The 17,291-nt window shown below is 44.2% G+C and overlaps 1 protein-coding gene across 4 annotated transcripts in view; it reads left to right on the top strand.

Moving 5' to 3' along the window:
- PRPSAP2 (phosphoribosyl pyrophosphate synthetase associated protein 2) overlaps positions 1-14,876 on the top strand; it is a 48,616-nt gene extending 33,740 nt beyond the window's left edge. For 2 of the 4 annotated variants that reach the window (XM_045487569.1, XM_045487568.1), the window contains 3 exons: positions 2,487-2,557; positions 7,814-7,960; positions 11,670-12,353. In XM_045487569.1, the coding sequence (XP_045343525.1) occupies positions 2,487-2,557; positions 7,814-7,960; positions 11,670-11,828 (377 nt within the window). In that variant the 3' untranslated portion in view covers positions 11,829-12,353. Of the gene's footprint in view, positions 1-2,486; positions 2,558-7,813; positions 7,961-11,669; positions 12,354-12,543; positions 13,185-13,644 lie in introns of those variants that run through there. The other 2 variants (XR_006714742.1, XM_045487570.1) reach the window with 2 other exon arrangements.
- Positions 14,877-17,291: the final 2,415 nt, after the last annotated feature.

Genomic DNA, 17,291 nt, shown 5'->3' with positions numbered 1-17,291 from the left:
GCTATGAATTTGCCTGTTTTGGACATTTCATAGAAACGGAATCATACAGTCTGTGACCTGCGTCTAGTTTTTTCACCGAGTGTAACGTCTTTGACGTTCATTCAAGTTGTTGCGCGTACCGGGACTTGATTCCTTTCCGTGGCCGATGCTTTTCCGTTGTGTGTGGATATGGTACAGCTTGCTTGTCATTCACCCACTGGTGGGCACTGGAGTTGCATCTGCCTTTGGCTCTAAGGCTGTGACGTTCATTCGTGTGCCCACTTCCCACAGACCTAGGATTTCATTTCTCCAGGGTTAGAATTGCTGGGTCTCGTCATAACTTTATGTTTAACTTTCTCAGGAGCCCTCGAACTGTTTTCCACAACAGCTGTGCCATTTTACATTCCTCCCAGCCATATACAAAGGTTCTGATTTCTCCATATCCTTCCCAACACTTATCTCCTGATTTTTAAAGATGTTTATTTATTTTTTTTGAGAGAGAGCGAGCAGGAGAGGGGCAGAGGAAGAGAGAGAATCCCCAGCAGGCTCCGCGCTGTCAGTCCCACCGATGTGGGGCTCCCTCTCAGGAACTGTGAGATCATGACCTGAGCCGAAATCAAGAGTCAGATGCTTAACCGACTGGAGCCACCCAGGCGCCTCTCCTGATTTTTTTTATAATAGTCTCCCTAGCAGGTTGAAGTGGTACTTTGTTGTAGTTTTGACCTGCATTTCTCTAATGGCTAATAATGTTGCATGTGCTTGTCCACTTGTATATCTTCTTTGGAGAGGTGTCTATTCAGACGTTTTGCTTATTTTTAAAATTGGTTTGTTTGCCTTTTTATTGTTGAGTTGTAAGAGTTCTTTATATACTCTAGACACTAGACTAGCGTGACTGTGAGATCGTGACCTAAGCCGAAAGAGTCGGACGCTTAATTGACCGAGCCACCCAGGTGCCCCACTTATATGTGGCATCTAAAGAAAAAGCTCAACTCATAGAAACAGACAATAGAATGTTAGTTGCCAGGGCCTGGGGTGGTGCAGGAAATGGGGAGATGTTGGTCAAAGGGTACACACTTGCAGTTATAAGTTCAACAAATTCTGGGGATCTAATGTACAACATGATAACTGTAAATTAATAATACTGTATTATATACATGAAAACTTAAAAGTTACTGAGAGAGTAGTTCTTAATGTTTCTCACTACACACACACACAAACTGTAATCATGTGAAGTGATGGATGTGTTAATTAATCTTACTGTGGTAATCATTTTGCCTTATGGACGTGTATCAAATCATTATGTTGTACACCTTGAACTTAACAACTAGTTCTTTGTCAGAGACATCTCAGTAAAGCTGGGGGGAAAATTGATTGGCTATAAATGTTTATTTCTTGACTCAGTTCTTTTCCTTGATCTATATCCTCATCCTTATGCTAGTACCACATATGATTAATACAGCTTTGTAATAAGTTCTGAAATAGGGAAGTGTGAGTCCTCCACCTTGATTCTTTCTTTTTTGAGATTGTTCTGGATATTTGGGGTCCCTTGTATTTCCATATTTCAGGAATTTATGGTCAGTTCATTTCTGTCAGAAAAGCAGTTGGGATTCTGATAAGGATTGTATTGAATCTCTAGGTCACTGGGAGCATTGCCATCTTAACAGTATTAATACTTACATCCATGAACATGGGCTGTTTTTCCATTTATGTATGTTTTCTTTAATTTCTTTGAGCAGTGTTTTAATTTTTTCTTTTTTTTTTTTTTTAATTTTTGAGAGAGAGAGTGTGAGCTGGGGGAGGGGCAGAGAGAAAGGGAGACACAGAATCTGAAGCAGGCTCCAGGCTTTCAGCTGTCAGGCTCTGAGCCAATGTCAGATGCTTAACCAACTGAGCCACCCAGACGCTCCTGAGCAGTGTTTTAATAGTTTTTAGTGTACAAGTGTTTCACCTGTTTGGTTAAATTTATTCCTAGGTATTTTATTCTTTTAGATGCTTTTATAAATGGAGTTGTTTTCTTAATTTCTTCTTTAGATTGTTCATTGCTGGCATGTAGAAACAACTGATTTTTGTGTGTTACCTTACAACATTTGCTGCATTGGTGTATTAGCTTTTGTAGTTCCTTGTGGATTCTTTGGTATTTCTTATATATAGGATCAAGTCACTTGCTGATAGAAATAGTGTTACTTCTTACTTTCCAATCTGGATGCCTTTTATTATTTTTTTTTTTCTTGCCTAATTGCCCTGGCTAGCACCTCCTGTACAATGTCGAATAGCAGTGGAGAGGATGGGCATCCTTGTCTTGTTCCGGATGTTAGGGGAGAGTTTTCAATCTTTCATTAAGCATGATGTCAGCTGTGAATTTTTCACAGTTGCCCTTTATCAGGTTGAGGAAGTTTCCATCTGTTGCTAGTTTCTTGAGTCTTTTTATCATGAGACGTTAACTTCTTAGAGGCTGTATCGTACGTTTTAATATAGAAACTTTTGTGTGTGTGTTTTCTTCTGACCAGTGCTAATTCCTAAAGAAAAGCCCCCAATCACAGTTGTTGGCGATGTGGGAGGAAGGATCGCCATCATTGTGGTATGTAGACCTCTTTTATTATTCATTGTTGTGTTTTGCCATTGTTACTCTGCTGAATTTTTTGCTAATTATGTGGGGATAGCGGTATGGCCAGGTAAGTCTCATTTAAGTTGGTACCTGGGCTAAATGTTTACTTTGGTCCAAAAATTGAAAATTGTTATTAGTTTGCTAAGAAATTATAACTCCTTAGTCAACTAAAATATTGTGCAGCTGATGTTCATAACATGCGAAATTGTTTTGTGCTGAAAGCGTCCGAAATTGATTATGACTGTTTAAAACACACATCCTCTTGCACTTCATAAAACTAGCGCACGAAAGGAGTGTCTTTAATGCCTGTATAGTTACAAGAGGAATAAAATGCACACGTGGGTCCCCCATTACTCAGCTTGGATTCAGAACATTGTCCTGTCCCCCTGAAGCCACCTTTGGGCTTTGCCCTGGTCTCCCCTTCCTCTGTTCCCCCCAGAGGTTGTCAGCAGCCTGAAAGTCGTCATTCGTACCCTTACTTGCCGTCGCAGTCTGCCATGAGTGCGTGTGTCCGAAACACTAGGTTGTTTTCGTTTGCAGGTTTTTCATGTTTATATAATGAAGTCTTTGTGTACTTTGTGACTTTTTGTTCAACGCTGTTTTGAGATTCCTCTGTGTAGTTAACATGTGGTTGCACGTTAACATTTCTTCATTGCTGTGTGCCCGTTCCATGGTACAGCCAACTCTCACCTTACTGATCTGTTCTCCAGGCATTGAACATACAGTTTTTCTTTCTTTTTTTTTAATGTTTATTTATTTGTTATTATTATTTAAAGATTTTTTATTTATTTTTGAGAGAGAGAGCACAGGGAAGGGGCAGAGAAAGAGGGAGATGCAGAATCTGAAGCAGGCTCCAGGCTGTGAGCTGTCAGCACAGAGCCCGACGCGGGGCTCGAACTCGCAAGCTGTGAGAGATGACCTGAGCTGAAGTCGGACGCTTAACCAACTGAGCCACCCAGGCGCCCTTATGTATTATTTTTTTAATGTTTGTTTATTTTTGAGAGAGAGTGAGAGCGTGCATGCGCGTGAGCTGGGGAGGGGGCAGAGAGAGGGAGGGAGACGCAGAATCTGAAGCAGGCTCGAGGCTCTGAGCTGTCAGCACAGAGCCCAATGCAGGGCTCAAACTCACTAACTGTGAGATGATGACCTGAGCCGAAGTCGGACGCTTAACTGACTTAGCTACCCAGCGGCCCTTCATTGTTTATTTTTGAGAGAGAGCGAGTGAGCAAGAGCAGGGAAGGGGCAGAGAGAGGGAAACAGAAGATCCGAAGCAGGCTGTGCACTCGAACTCACAAACCATGAGACCATGACCTGAGCCGAAGTCAGACGCTTAACTGACCGAGCCACCCAGGCTCCCCTGAACGTAAAGTTTTTCTGTTTCCAAATGATACTGTTTTGAACAGTGTTGCGTCTCTTTTCTGGTGCATACACGTTAGACTTCCTCGGTGCCTGGGAGTGGGGCTGGAGGTCCAAGGCACACACATTCCCAACTTCACTGGCTGGTGCCAAATTGTTCCCAAAGTGGCCGCGCCAATTAACCAGGGCTCCCTGGTGCTCATAGTTTTGTTTGTACTTTTTCTTAATCAGAAAATCTCCGATGTCACCCTGTAGGGTAATAATAGCTGTGCCCGTTAATTTATTCCTTAATCAGCAAAATCTATAGCAACAAGATGCTGTGAATTCAGTAAAGCCTTTGCCCCCTTTCTGCTGCAGCTACATTTAAGAAAAAAAAACACTTTTTTTAATGTTTATTTTTGAGAGAGAGAGACAGAGACAGAGAGAACACGCGCTCATGAGTGGGGGAGGGGTAGAGAGAGAGGGAGACACAGAATCTGAAGCAGGCTTCAGGCTCCGAGCTGTCAGCACAGCCTGACACGGGGCTCGAACCCGCCAATCTCGAGATCGTGACCTGAACTGAAGTTGGACGCTGAACCGACTGAGCCACCCAGGTACCCCACAACTTTTTTTTTTAAAGTAATTATTGATTCATAGGAAGTAGCTCCCCCCAGATTATACAGACACATCTTGTGTCCTCTTTATCCAACTTCCTCCTCCTTGCTTAACTGTACCACAATCTGGAAATTCAGATCACCACCACTCATAGAACTGCTTCTGATATTGCCGGCGTTGCATATGTGCATGTGGACGTGGAGCTTTGTGTAACCACCCCTGCAATCCAGATATGGAACTGTTCCATCACCACGAAGCTCCTTTGTGCCACTCCTTTATGGCCACACCCCCTTCCTGCCCACCTGATCACTAACTTGTGGCCGTGTCTAGTCTGCCCTCTTTTTTACTTAAAATTATTTTTTTAGTGTTTATTTTGGGGAGAGAGGGAGAGACAGAGTGTAAATGGGGGAGGGGCAGAGAGAGAGGGAGACACAGAATGTGAAGCAGGCTCCAGGTTCTGAGTTGTCAGCACAGAGCCAGATTCAGGGCTTGAACTCATGAACCATGAGATCATGACCTGAGCTGAAGTCGAATGCTTCACCGACTGAGCCACTCAGGCGCCCGTGTCCTCTGTCTTTATAACGGTTATTTCAAGAAAGTCATATAAGTGGAATATATAGTAGGTAGCCCTTTAAGATTGATTTTTTTTTCACTTAGCACGTCTCCCTGGAGATCCATCAAGTTGTTATGTATATTAATATTTGCTTTTAGTGCTGAGCAGTATTCCATGTAGGTTGGTACCCCAGTTGAACCACTCACTGATTAAAGGACATTTGGATTGTTCCTAGTTCTCTGCTATTAGATATTAAATTGCTCTGTGCTTTTGTGTATGGGTTTTTGTGTGAACAGAGTTTTCCTTTTTGTGGGATAAATGACCAAAAGTGCAATTGGTGGGTTGCATGGTAATTGCAAATACAGTTTTATAAGAACCTGTCAAGCTCTCTTTCAGAGTGGCTGTACAATTTTACCAGCAGCACTTTAAGAAAAAAAAAAATTTATTTTGAGAGACACAGAGACAGCGCAAGTCGGGGAGGGACAGAGAAAGAGAGGGAGAGAGAGAGAATCCCAAGCAGGCTCCACACTGCCAGGGCAGAGCCCGATGCGGGGCTTGAACTCATGAAGCCAAGAGACCATGACCTAAGCCAAAACCAAGTTGGACACTTAACCGACTGAGCCACCCAGGCGCCCTTACCAGTAGCACTTTTAAAGTAATATGTACTGGGGGCGCCTGGGTGGCTCAGTCGGTTAAGCGTCCGACTTCAGCTCAGGTCATGATCCCATGGTTGGCGAGTTCGAACCCCGCGTCGGGCTCTGTGCTGACAGCTGAGAGCCTGGAGTCTCTTCAGATTCTGTGTCTTTCTCTCTCTCTCTCTCTCTGCCCCTCCCCCACTCTCTCTCTCTCTCTGTCTGTCTCTCAAAAATAAATAAACATTAAAAACAATTAAAGTAATATGTATTGGGGCGCCTAGGTGGCTCAGTCAGTTGAGCATCAGACTTCAGCTCAGGTCACGATCTCACGGTTCATGGGTTCGAGCCCCGCATTGGCTCCATGCAGACAGTTCAGAGCCTGAAGCCTGCTTTGGATTCTGTGTCTCCCTCTCTCTTTGCCTCTCCCCAACTCATGCTGTCTCTTTCTCTCAAAAATAAACATAAAAAAAATATAAAGTAGTATTTTTTTTCTTTGATCATAGTAATATCAGTGTACATTGAAAAGAATATATATATGGCAAGGACGTTATACATATATATGTATACATACACACATATACATACATACGTGAATATTTATTCAACTCTAGACAATGCTTAATACTGTAATGGGGTTCAAATAACTTTGGTAGCCTGGGTGTGATGAGGAAAGACTCCGTTTTCCACCTCCTGTGTCTCTCTCCCGTGTGTCTCCTTTATTGCTCACACAAATGTGTGGATGTTTTTGTCTACAACACCAGCTGGGTGCCATACAATTTAACTCGGTTCTGACACTGTCTACTCAGAGCTAGGGTCTGAGCCCCAGGGGTTAAGGGTCAGTCCCCCAAGACTGCTCCCACCCTACTTCAGTTGCCCCAGGTTACCCACAGCTTCTGTACAATATGACTACAAATTGGAGGTTCCCATGACCCCGTTCCCAGGTTGGATTCATTTGCTAGAGCAGCTCACGGAACTCCGGGAAACACACTTACCAGTTTATTAAAGGATGTTGTAAAGGATACAGATGAAGAGATCTGCATAGGGCGAGGTCTGGGAGGGTCCAGAGCACAAAATCTCCCATCCCCGTGAAGTTGGGGGCACGTCACCGTCCCAGTATGTGGATGTTTTCACCAGTCTAGAAGCTCTCCACACCTTGTACTGTGGGGATTTTTATGGAGGGTTCATCACAGAGGCATGATGGATCATTAGCTCTGTTTCCAGCCCCTCTCCTCTCTCTGGAAGATGGGTGGGGGAGCTGGAAATTCCAAGCTTCTCCTCATGGCGTGGTCTTTCTGGTGACCAGCCCCCATTTGGGAGCCCACCGAGACTTCCCTCCTTAGAATAAAAGACGCTCCTAGTATTCTTACCACGTACGAATTTACAAGGGTTTTAGGAGCCCTGTGTCAGGGATGGAGTCAAAGACAAATACTAGAATAAGACATGTTCCTAGTATCCTTATCACATAGGAATTTACAAGAGTTTTAGGAGCTCTGTGCCAGGAACCCGGGGCAGAGGCCAATATTTTCTATCCTGTCATACTGGGAATATGTGGTCGATAGAAGGGAAACCATTGGGTTGCATATTTTGTTAAAATAATAACTATTAGTGTTTTTCCCATTATAAAAACGTATGTAAAAAGCATATTTGCCATATGCCCAGCAGAGAAAATTTGGAAACTGAAGAAAACTAACAGGAAAAGAGGAGAGGTCTACCTAGAGTCAGAAGCCTTTCCTGACAGCTTTATCATGCATTTCAAAAACCAAAAACCCTTCAGTGAACATTTCTGGAGCCCCTGCAGGGTGAGGGCACAGTCCTAGGCACAGTAAGGGATGACACAGAGAGGGAGGCCCCAGGGAGCCTTGGGTGTGGCCAAGATGCCACCTGTAGATGACAGGCACCTGGCAGAGGAGCCTTGCAGCAAAAAGCCAGCAGGGAATGTGGTGGCATCACAGCCACTTAGACTCGCAGTGTGACCTTGCTGTCGGGGCGTTACACGCAGCAGCAGATTTGCTAGAGTAGAATTGGACCCTTTCTTTTTCCTGGCTTTGCGCACGTGTTCATGTGCCTTCCCCTCGCTCTGTGATTGGACAGGACGACATCATCGATGATGTTGACAGCTTCCTCGCTGCAGCAGAGACCCTGAAGGAAAGAGGCGCATACAAGATCTTTGTGATGGCGACTCACGGCTTGTTATCCTCGGATGCTCCGCGGCTGATCGAAGAGTCCGCCATTGACGAGGTAACAGCCGCCGTCGTGGGCACTGCTGCCCTGGCACTCCTGTGCCCCCTCGGTCCGGGTTATAGACAGCGGGTGAAGGAGGAGTTCTTTTGTGGTTACGAATGGACTGAAAATGTGGGTTATGTTTGCATTTCGTGGGCTGTAAGCCTCTCTCTGCCTTTTGCCCCTGGTAATAGTTCAGAGTCTTCCTAATTCTCACAAATGGTGCGTGTGGTGCACAGTGCTGTGCCCACCCTCCCTCGCTCGAGCTCCATCACAGCCCCGCAGGGTCCCCGTTGACACCACTTTCAGAGAGCATCAGAAAGGGTGAGTGACTTTTTAAGGTCACACAGCCAGTAGGCTAAGCATTTGTGATCAGACCTTAACTTGCTGACTGCAGAGCCCCGCTCTGTCGCTGGTGCAGACGCCTGTGGGGGGAGATTGGGGGAGGCAGGCAAACGGGGCACATTTCCCAGTTGCACGCGGCTCCCTTGAGGCTGAAGCCAGGCCATTCGGGTTTACTCACCTCGCTCCGTCCACCCCCCTGGGTCTGCTGGCTTGTGTGCTTTGACGGCATACGTCACATTTTCATTATGTCTTAAGAAATGGAAGTGTCTTGCCGTGTATGTTCCTGGGTATTGAATCATATGTTGGCCAGAATTGTAAGATTGGTTAAATCTTACATTGGATTTACTCTTCCGAGTTCTGCTTTTTGACTCTTCAGCAGCAGATTTCCTTGAGCTTGGCCCTGTGTTTATGGGTCCAAGGTGCCTTCACACAGACAGGCCAGGCTCACGTGGCATGGGTCAGATCCAGCCTCCTACTCAGCTGGACAGACATACTAAGGGACCAAGAATGATGCTACAGGCATTCAAGGCTGGAGAATCAATATGGAATTCACATGTTAAGTAGGCTAGGAAGACTTCAGGCCCACAGCAGCTCTCACTGGTCTGTCCGTGTGGTTCTCACGGGTGCTATTTGCGGGCAGAGCAAGCCAGAGGCCTGTGAGGGAGCTGCTGGAGAGCCACGCCTCCCAGAGCCCACTGGATTTCAGAGGAGGCGTAAAAGTAGTGGAAGCTGTGATTTCACGTGAATGGTGTAGAAAGTTCTGTGTTTGATATCAGTTGGTAGATTTTTTTTTGTGGGGCGGGACCTGTTCTGTCTTGTACAAGCTGTGATGCTTACATTCCTCTTCATGTTTCCATTTTTGCCTCAGTTGCTAGGAATATGAAATACAAAATGATGAGTCACAATAATTGCATGAGGCTAGGTTTTCCTGTCCCTGGTGCTGGTTCTGAATAATTCCTGTTGTTATATCTGTTTCAACAATCTCATTGTGTATATGCGTCTTTATTATAAGTTGTCATGAAGCTTGTTTTGGAAGCAAGGAATGTATATTATAAATATGATCTAAAAATTATTCCCATCCCCCCCCTTTTTTTAAATTTAAAGTTTATCTATTTTGAGAGAGAGAGGGAAAGAGAGAATCTCAAGCAGGCTCCGCACCGTCAGCACTGAGCCCCAGGTGCCCCAAATCCCCTGTTTTGTTGTTGTTGTTGTTGTTGTTGTTTGTTTAAGAAAGCTGAGTATTCTAATATTTTTTCCATTTGTAGCTGTTGGAAAGTGCCTGTTTATCTTTTTTTGATCTTTATCAAATCTTAACTTTAAGAAACAACTTTATTGAGATATAATTCACATACCGTACAGTTCACCCATTTAGAGTATAAAATTCAGTGGTTTTAGTATATCCACAGAATTTTATAGCCATCATTCTCATTCGCTACCCCCCCAAAAAAAAACCCTGTTCTCATTAGCAGCACCCCCCCCTTGTTTCCACTCAGCCTTAGGCATCTAGTAATCTGCTTTCTGACTCTATAGGTTTACTTAATTGGGACATTTCACATACATGAATTGTGTGATGTGTGACCTTTTGCGTCTGGCTTCTTTCAATGAAGATACTGTTGTGAAAGTTCATCCTTGCCGTAGTAGAGTATCAGTACTTCCTTTTTATTTGTTGTTGAATATTTCATTGAATGGATATACCACATTTTGTTTTTTCATTCATAACTTTAAGGAAATTTGGGTTGCTTCCACTTTTTGACTGTTGTAAATAATACTGCTATAGGGGTGCCCGGCTGGCTCAGTCAATAGAGCATAGGACTCTTGATCTCACGGGTTGTGAGTTCAAGCCCCACGTTGGGCATGGAGCCTACTTAAAAAAATACTGTTACAAACATTTGCATACAAGTTTTTTTGTTCTTTTTTAAAATGTTTATTTATTTTTGAGAGAGAGCACAAGTTGGGGAGGGGCACAGAGAGAAGGAGACAGAGGATCCAAAGTGGGCTCTGTGCTGTCAGCAGAGAGCCCGATGCGACTTGAACCTGTGAACTGCAGGACCATGACCTGAGCCGAGGTTGGACGCTTAACCAACCGAGCCACCCAGGGGCTCCTTGTGTACAAGTTTCTGAACGAAGATTGGTTTTCATTTCTCTTGGGTCGTATGGCAACTCTGTGTTTAACCTTTTGAGGAACTTCCAGACTCTTTCCAAAGTAGCCAAACCATTTTACATTCCCACCAGCGGTACGTGAGGGTTCCAGTTTCCCCACATCCTTACCAGTAGTTCTTTGTTTTTTATTTTTTAAAATTTACATCCAAATTAGTTAGCAAATAGTACAACAATGATTTCAGGAGTAGATTCCTTAATGCCCTTTACCCATTTAGCTCATCCCCCCTCCCACAACCCCTCCTGTAACCCTCAGTTTGTTCTCCGTATTTATGAGTCTCTTCTGTTTTGTCCCCCTCCATGTTTTCATATTATTTTTGTTTCCCTTCCCTTATGTTCATCTGTTCTGTGTCTTAAAGTCCTCATATGAGTGAAGTCATATGATTTTTGTCTTTCTCTAATTTCACTTAGCATAATACCCTCCAGTTCCATCCACGTAGTTGCAAATGGCAAGATTGCATTCTTTTTGATTGCCGAGTAATACTCCCTTGTATATATATACCACATCTTCTTTATCCATTCATCCACCGATGGACATGTGGGCTCTTTCCATACTTTGCCTATTGTCGATAGTGCTGCTAGAAACATGGGGGTGCATGTGTCCCTTCGAAACAGCACACCTGTGTCCCGTGGATAAATGCCTAGTAGTGCAGTTGCTGGGTCATAGGGTAGTTCTGCTTTTAGTTTTTTGAGGAACCTCCGTACTGTTTTCCAGAGTGGCTGCACCAGTTTGCATTCCCACCTTGCCAGTAGTTCTTATTCTCTTTTTGCCCGTAGCCATCTTAGTGGACATAAGGTTATCAGATCTTGACCTAAGAACCACAAGTAGTGTTCACATTGACTGAAAACACCATCAAAGGTATGGTAGACCCACTGTCCTGTCAGGTCAAACTATAGAGATTTGAGAATATATCACATTTTCTTTTTTTTTTTTTTTTTAATGTTTTTTTCAACGTTTATTTATTTTTGGGACAGAGAGAGATAAAGCATGAACGGGGGAGGGTCAGAGAGAGGGAGACACAGAATCAGAAGCAGGCTCCAGGCTCTGAGCTGCCAGCACAGAGCCCGACGCGGGACTCGAACTCACGGACCGCGAGATCACAACCTGGCTGAAGTCGGACGCGTAACTGACTGTGCCACCCAGGCGCCCCTCACATTTTCAGCATCCAGCTGGGAAGCTACCTGGTTTTATGATGCTCTTGGTTTTTCTCCTCTCGATTTGCAGGTGGTGGTTACCAATACGATTCCACATGAAATTCAGAAGCTCCAGTGCCCCAAAATTAAAACGGTGGATATCAGCATGATCCTTTCGGAAGCCATCCGTCGGATTCACAATGGGGAGTCCATGTCCTACCTTTTCAGAAACATAGGTTTAGATGACTGAACAGCTTTCCTTTCTTAAAACTCCCAAGGGCCAAAGTGGAGGCGGAGCGTACTGTGTGAGGGCTCACACCTGATTTGATGCACTTCACGGGGGCCGATTATGCTTTCTTCCTTTCTCTTTGTTAATTCCTATGAAGATAGACCAACTTTTTATGTCGGGTTAGGTGTTCGTGAGTTTTTGGGGTGATTTTTATAAGAGAAAAACTATATTCTCCTCCTAAATAAATTAACGATCTGGTTGTTTGTAGTTTAACTATTTCAAAAATAGCTTGGAATACGATTTTTTTAAGCTCACAGACAGCCTTTTTCCAAAGTTGCTAGAGCCCAAGTGCTTAAACAAGTTAATGAAATAAAATGATCTACTGTGTGTTACTTGCAGTTGAAAAGCCAAAAAGATAATACCATTAAATCCAGTAAGTGACATTTTTAGAAATGCTTTTATAGACAAGCATATGTGAGTGATTATTACGTGACCGTTATTTATTTTCTGCAAAAAAAGAGGGAATAAAAACTTACGTTGTGTGTGTGTGTGTTTTTTTTTTTTTTTAAACTTTGTGTATTGGCCATTGTTTTATAATTAAAATAAAAAGAAAGCTGAATATACGTGCCGTGGATGTTGAAATGTTCGTCCGCCCGCTCCGTTTTGTCTTCTGCATCTTGTCGGGGTGAGACGGTGGCCTCTCGGGGATGTAATATTTCCTGTTCTGTTTGTCCAGGACCCGCACATTTCTGACGTGTAATGGCTGTGGCAGGAGAGGAACTCGAGTCCCAGGCTGTGAGCCACGGGGGGCAGGTCAGCGAGTTGGTGTGAGTTGCCACCTGCATCTCGGCATGGCTTTGTTCTGCTCCCTGTTCGACAGCACAGCCATTCTCTGAACAAAACTCACCTGTGCATGCTCTGGATGAGGACATGCTGGAGGGTGGTCACAGAGGGCAAATGACATGACCCTTGTTAACATGAGGCCTCTGAGGACCGTCTGCCCTCCAGTTCGGAGTGCAGAACTCAGAACTTCTACATTGGAGTTTTGTCAGACTCCGGAACACTGGGGTCCCGTGAGTTAGGCCAGCACGTTCTCCGGCTAAGCTCATGTAATGGCAGTCGCGTCAAATTCATGGAGGAAGAGATTAAGATTTTCTCACAAAGAAAAGGATTACTTTTGCTTTTCTTTTTTTCCAAGTCAACTCCACCCTGCTTTGTGGGGCTCGAACTCACGACCCCAAGATCAAGCATGCTGTACTGACTGAGTCAGCCAGGCACCCCAGAATTATTTTTCTTTCCAAAGAAAACCTAAACCTGTGCTTTCTGCCTGTGTTAGAACCCGGAATAAAATAGCAGTTGCCTTGGCACAAAATTAAAGACGAGTCACTTACCGTTTGCCGTATCAGGGTTTCTTGCAGCTCCCAAGAGAGAAGCCTGACTATTGGGGGCTTGCTCTGGAGCAGGTCTGGGGGCCCGCGTGTGCAAAATCATCGAGGCCTCTGCTTCTGTCAGCTGCCGTGGGTATTGGATGGTCTCCTGCTCATCTCTCTGTGCTCATCACAGCCGGCAGTGTCCAGACCCCTCCCGACGCCATGTCTCAGCCAAACAGCCCGTGATGGTTATGCTCCTACAGGTGCATGAAAGGAAGACATATTTTGCTAATTGCATAACGTAATACACATTGATGCTCGGGTCTAATCAAAGCGGAAGTCTGCATCGTTAACATGGCACATTAACTCTTGGCTTAGAACAGTGGGGCCTTACGCTCTCTACAGTTTGCGAGCATGATTGTCTTTGCTTTACGAAACCCTTGAAAGTAACCAAGTTTTCCTTTTAGCTCAAAAAGAATAAGCTGGCAGATGTCTACAGGATGGTGGAATGGGGAACTCCGAAAGTCCCTTCCTCTGTAAAAAAGAAGAAACTGGCAGAAACTGTCAGAATCAACATTATTGGGACTCTAGAAAATAACCAAAAGTTTATGGCAACCCAGAAAATTGTTAGTCAAACCAAACCACTCCACCACCAACAACAAACGGCTGAATCTTGACAAAATTGCTTTGTGGCACTTTAACTTACCCCCAGTCCCATTTGTTACCTGCTTCCTGGCAGCCTTGAAGACAGTGGCCTGCATTCCTGGTACGTGTTCCTGGTACCAGTGGGGGTAGAATACTGTTCTCACAGAACCGTGGTTATTTGTTTGGGCCTGTTTCCTGGCTCCTCGAAGGATGGCTCAAAGGACTTGCCTTGGTTTTACCCAACTCAGAACTCTTCAGAGCAGAGGGACAGTTGTTGAAAAAGTATAAAGGCAAATGTATTAGCCACCCCTGTCGGGGCAAACAATGAGACCATTAAAGGCTTGGGAGGAAAGGCTAGAGAATGAGATACATCAGGGGTTGGGGGGGAAAGGACTTTACAAAGCTCCCGTATGTTCCTGGGGATATGAAGGGCATGGGATTGCACAGGGCTGAGCACGTGCCCGGAAAAGACCCAAGAAAGCCTTAGACTCTCACTTCGGGCTGACCTTCAGGCTCTCTGCAAGTATGAAGTGTGGGCTAAAGCAGAATTCTAGTCTGTCTGTCTGAGAGTTGAAGGTGTGGCCCAAGACAGCAGCCCATCTGCAGAGTGGGTGATTTTCCTTCCTCCTCCCCTCCCTCCCCTCCCACCTTCCCCTTTCCCCTTTCCCCTTCCCCTTCTCTTGTTTTCAGGCATTTAAGGAAGTCTATGATGACTCACCATTCAGCTGACTGAACAGAGATTTCAGTTACCACACGTGACGATACAGACTTTACAAATATTAGTTGAGAAACGCCACCAAACAGGCAACTACAAGCAGCAATAAACCCTGGGGAAGGAGGAGACTCTGATTCCAGACTTCCCCTGTTATAAAAATGCCCAGTTATCAACCAAAAAAGTTCTGAGGCATGGAAACACACAAGGTTGGGCCCATACACAGGAAAAAAACTTAGAAGAAACCATCCTTGAAGAAGTATACACATATTCACTAAAGCTTTATTTTTTTATGTATTTGAGAGAGAAAGTGCGAGCGGGGAAGGGGCAGAGAGGAGAAAACGAGACTCCCAAGCGGGGATTCTGTCAGTGCAGAGCCCAACACGGGGCTCGAACTCATGAATTGTGAGATCGTGACCTGAGCTGAAATCAGGTGCTTAACTGACTGAGCCACCCAGCTGCCCCTTTAACAAAGACTTTAAATCAATGATTTTAAATACACTCAAAGAGCTAAAGGAAGTCATGAGAATGATGTCTCACCAAATAGAGCATATCAGTAAGAAATAATAAAAAAGAAACAGGATTTGGGGAAGACGGTAGAGTGAGAAGCACCAGGAATCTGTCTCTCCACACAGACATTTTCTGTGGCAAAACCTGTCTGATGGTTTTGGAACTCTGGAGTCTATTGATTTGCAACTTCCAGGGGGGAGTCTTGGACAGGAAATTGTCGTTACTTTTGGTCCAGTTCAGCTCTTAGTACGGTTGCAGTTACCTTGTCCCCACTCCCCCACCCCCCCCCCCCCACCAGCAGGCAGCTGCATCTGTATTCCTGGAGCCACCTGCACAAGTTTGTGAGTGTTAGGGTAGGGAAAAAGGACTCTGTCCTTCCAATAGTGGGGATCTGTGCTCTGATAGCTGACTGCTGCCTCTGGTCGCAGAGGTGCAAGAGGCGAGCAGCCATTGTGATTGCACTTCCTTCATTGGTTGCAAGCCCTCCCCCGCCAGCTGATGAGAATTCCAGGACATTTAAAAGCCAGTACACTTATTCCCCACCCCCATTCCCAATTTTCTCCTTTTCCCCTTTTTGGGAGCCAAATAGTAAACACTCTAGAGTGTTCAAAAGCAATTGCATGTACAGAGAAGATTAGAAAGTCACCGCACGTGCCCAGAGGAAGTGCAGGCTCAGGATAGAACCGAAGAGACCCTAAGCTTATCCCTCAGGTTGATCCTTGACACAGAGACAGGCTATGACAACAAAAAATGTGGTGGTGGTGGTGATGGTAATTTAGTAATATTGGGAAATGGAAAGAAGCTAATTTCCAGGGCTATCACGTTATTATATTCAAAAGTCCAGCTTTTAATTGAAAAAAAAAAAAAAAAAGAATATGGTTCATTCAAAGGGGAAAAATCAACAGAAATGGTTTCTGAAAAAGACTTGATGGTAGGTCTACTAGACAGACTTTAAAACAACTGTCTTAAAGATGCTCAAAGAACTAAAAAAAAAACAGGTGTGGAGAACATGAAAATAATGTATGAACAAAATGGAGATACCAATCAACAGAAACCCTGAAGAGAAACCAAAAGAAATTCTGAAAAGTACAATAGCTAAAATGAAAAATTCACTAGAGGGATTCAAAGGCAGATTTGAGCAGGCGGAAGAAAGAATCCGTGAACTTGAAGATAAGACAATGGAACTAAGTCTGAGGAACAGAAAGAAGAGAGATTGAAGACAAGGAAACACCTGTGTTACTCCATTAAGTGGCTCAACATACACATTGTGGGAGACCTCTTCCAGAAGAAGAGGGAAAGGGGTAGAGAGAATATTTGAATAAATAATGGCTGAAAACTTCCAACATTTTATGAAAGACATGAATATAAACATCCAAGCTCCATGATCTCCAAGTAAGATGTCAGGGAGACTCACACCAAGACACCTTATGACCAAACTTTAAAAAGTCAAAGAATCTTGACGGCAGCAAGAGAGAAGTGATGAGTCACATACAAGGGATTCTCAGTAAGATTATCCGCGGATTTCTCCTCGGAACTTTGGAGTTCCATCTGCTCTGCAAGAAATGCTCAGAGGAGTCCTTAAGGTGAAATGAAGTCAGTTGAGCGTCTGACTTCGGCTCAGGTCATTATCCCCCAAACCGTGGATTCGAGCCCTGCATTGGGCTCTGTGTTGACAGCTTGGAGCCTGGAGCCTGCTTCAGATTCTGTGTCTCCTTCTCTCTCTGCCCCTCCCCTGCTCACACTCTGTCTCTCTGTCTCTCTCTCTCTCTCAAAAATAAATAAAGATTAAAAAAAATAAAAATAAAGATCTCGGTGAAGGCAAATACACAAATAATTATAAAAGTTGCTTTTATGGTAACCATGGCTTCTAACTCTGCCTTTTGTTTCCTGTATGATTTAAGAGACAAATATATTTTAGAAATTATTAGTCTAAAAGCTAATATTATTATAACATTGGTGTGTAACTTCACTTTTTGTTTTCTATATAATTTAAGAGCCTAATGCATTTAAAAGATTATGTTTTAAAGCTTTGTTTGTTTAGAGTGTGAGCAGGGAGGGGCAGAGAGAGGGAGAGACAGAATCCCAAGCAGGCTCCAGGCTATCAGTACAGAGCCTGATGCGGGGCTCGCGAACCCATGAGATCATGACCTGAGCCAAAATCAAGAGCCAGACACTCAACTGATTGAGCCACCCAGGCATCCCTAAAAGGTTATGTTTTGTGGAACAAAACGTATAAAGATTTCATTT

The sequence above is a fragment of the Leopardus geoffroyi genome, chromosome E1 (genome assembly GCF_018350155.1).
Source record: "Leopardus geoffroyi isolate Oge1 chromosome E1, O.geoffroyi_Oge1_pat1.0, whole genome shotgun sequence".
In the NCBI taxonomy this organism is placed as follows: domain Eukaryota; kingdom Metazoa; phylum Chordata; class Mammalia; order Carnivora; family Felidae; genus Leopardus; species Leopardus geoffroyi.
The sequence above is the reverse complement of the archived record's forward strand: the minus strand, read 5'-3'. Positions and strand labels throughout refer to the sequence as shown.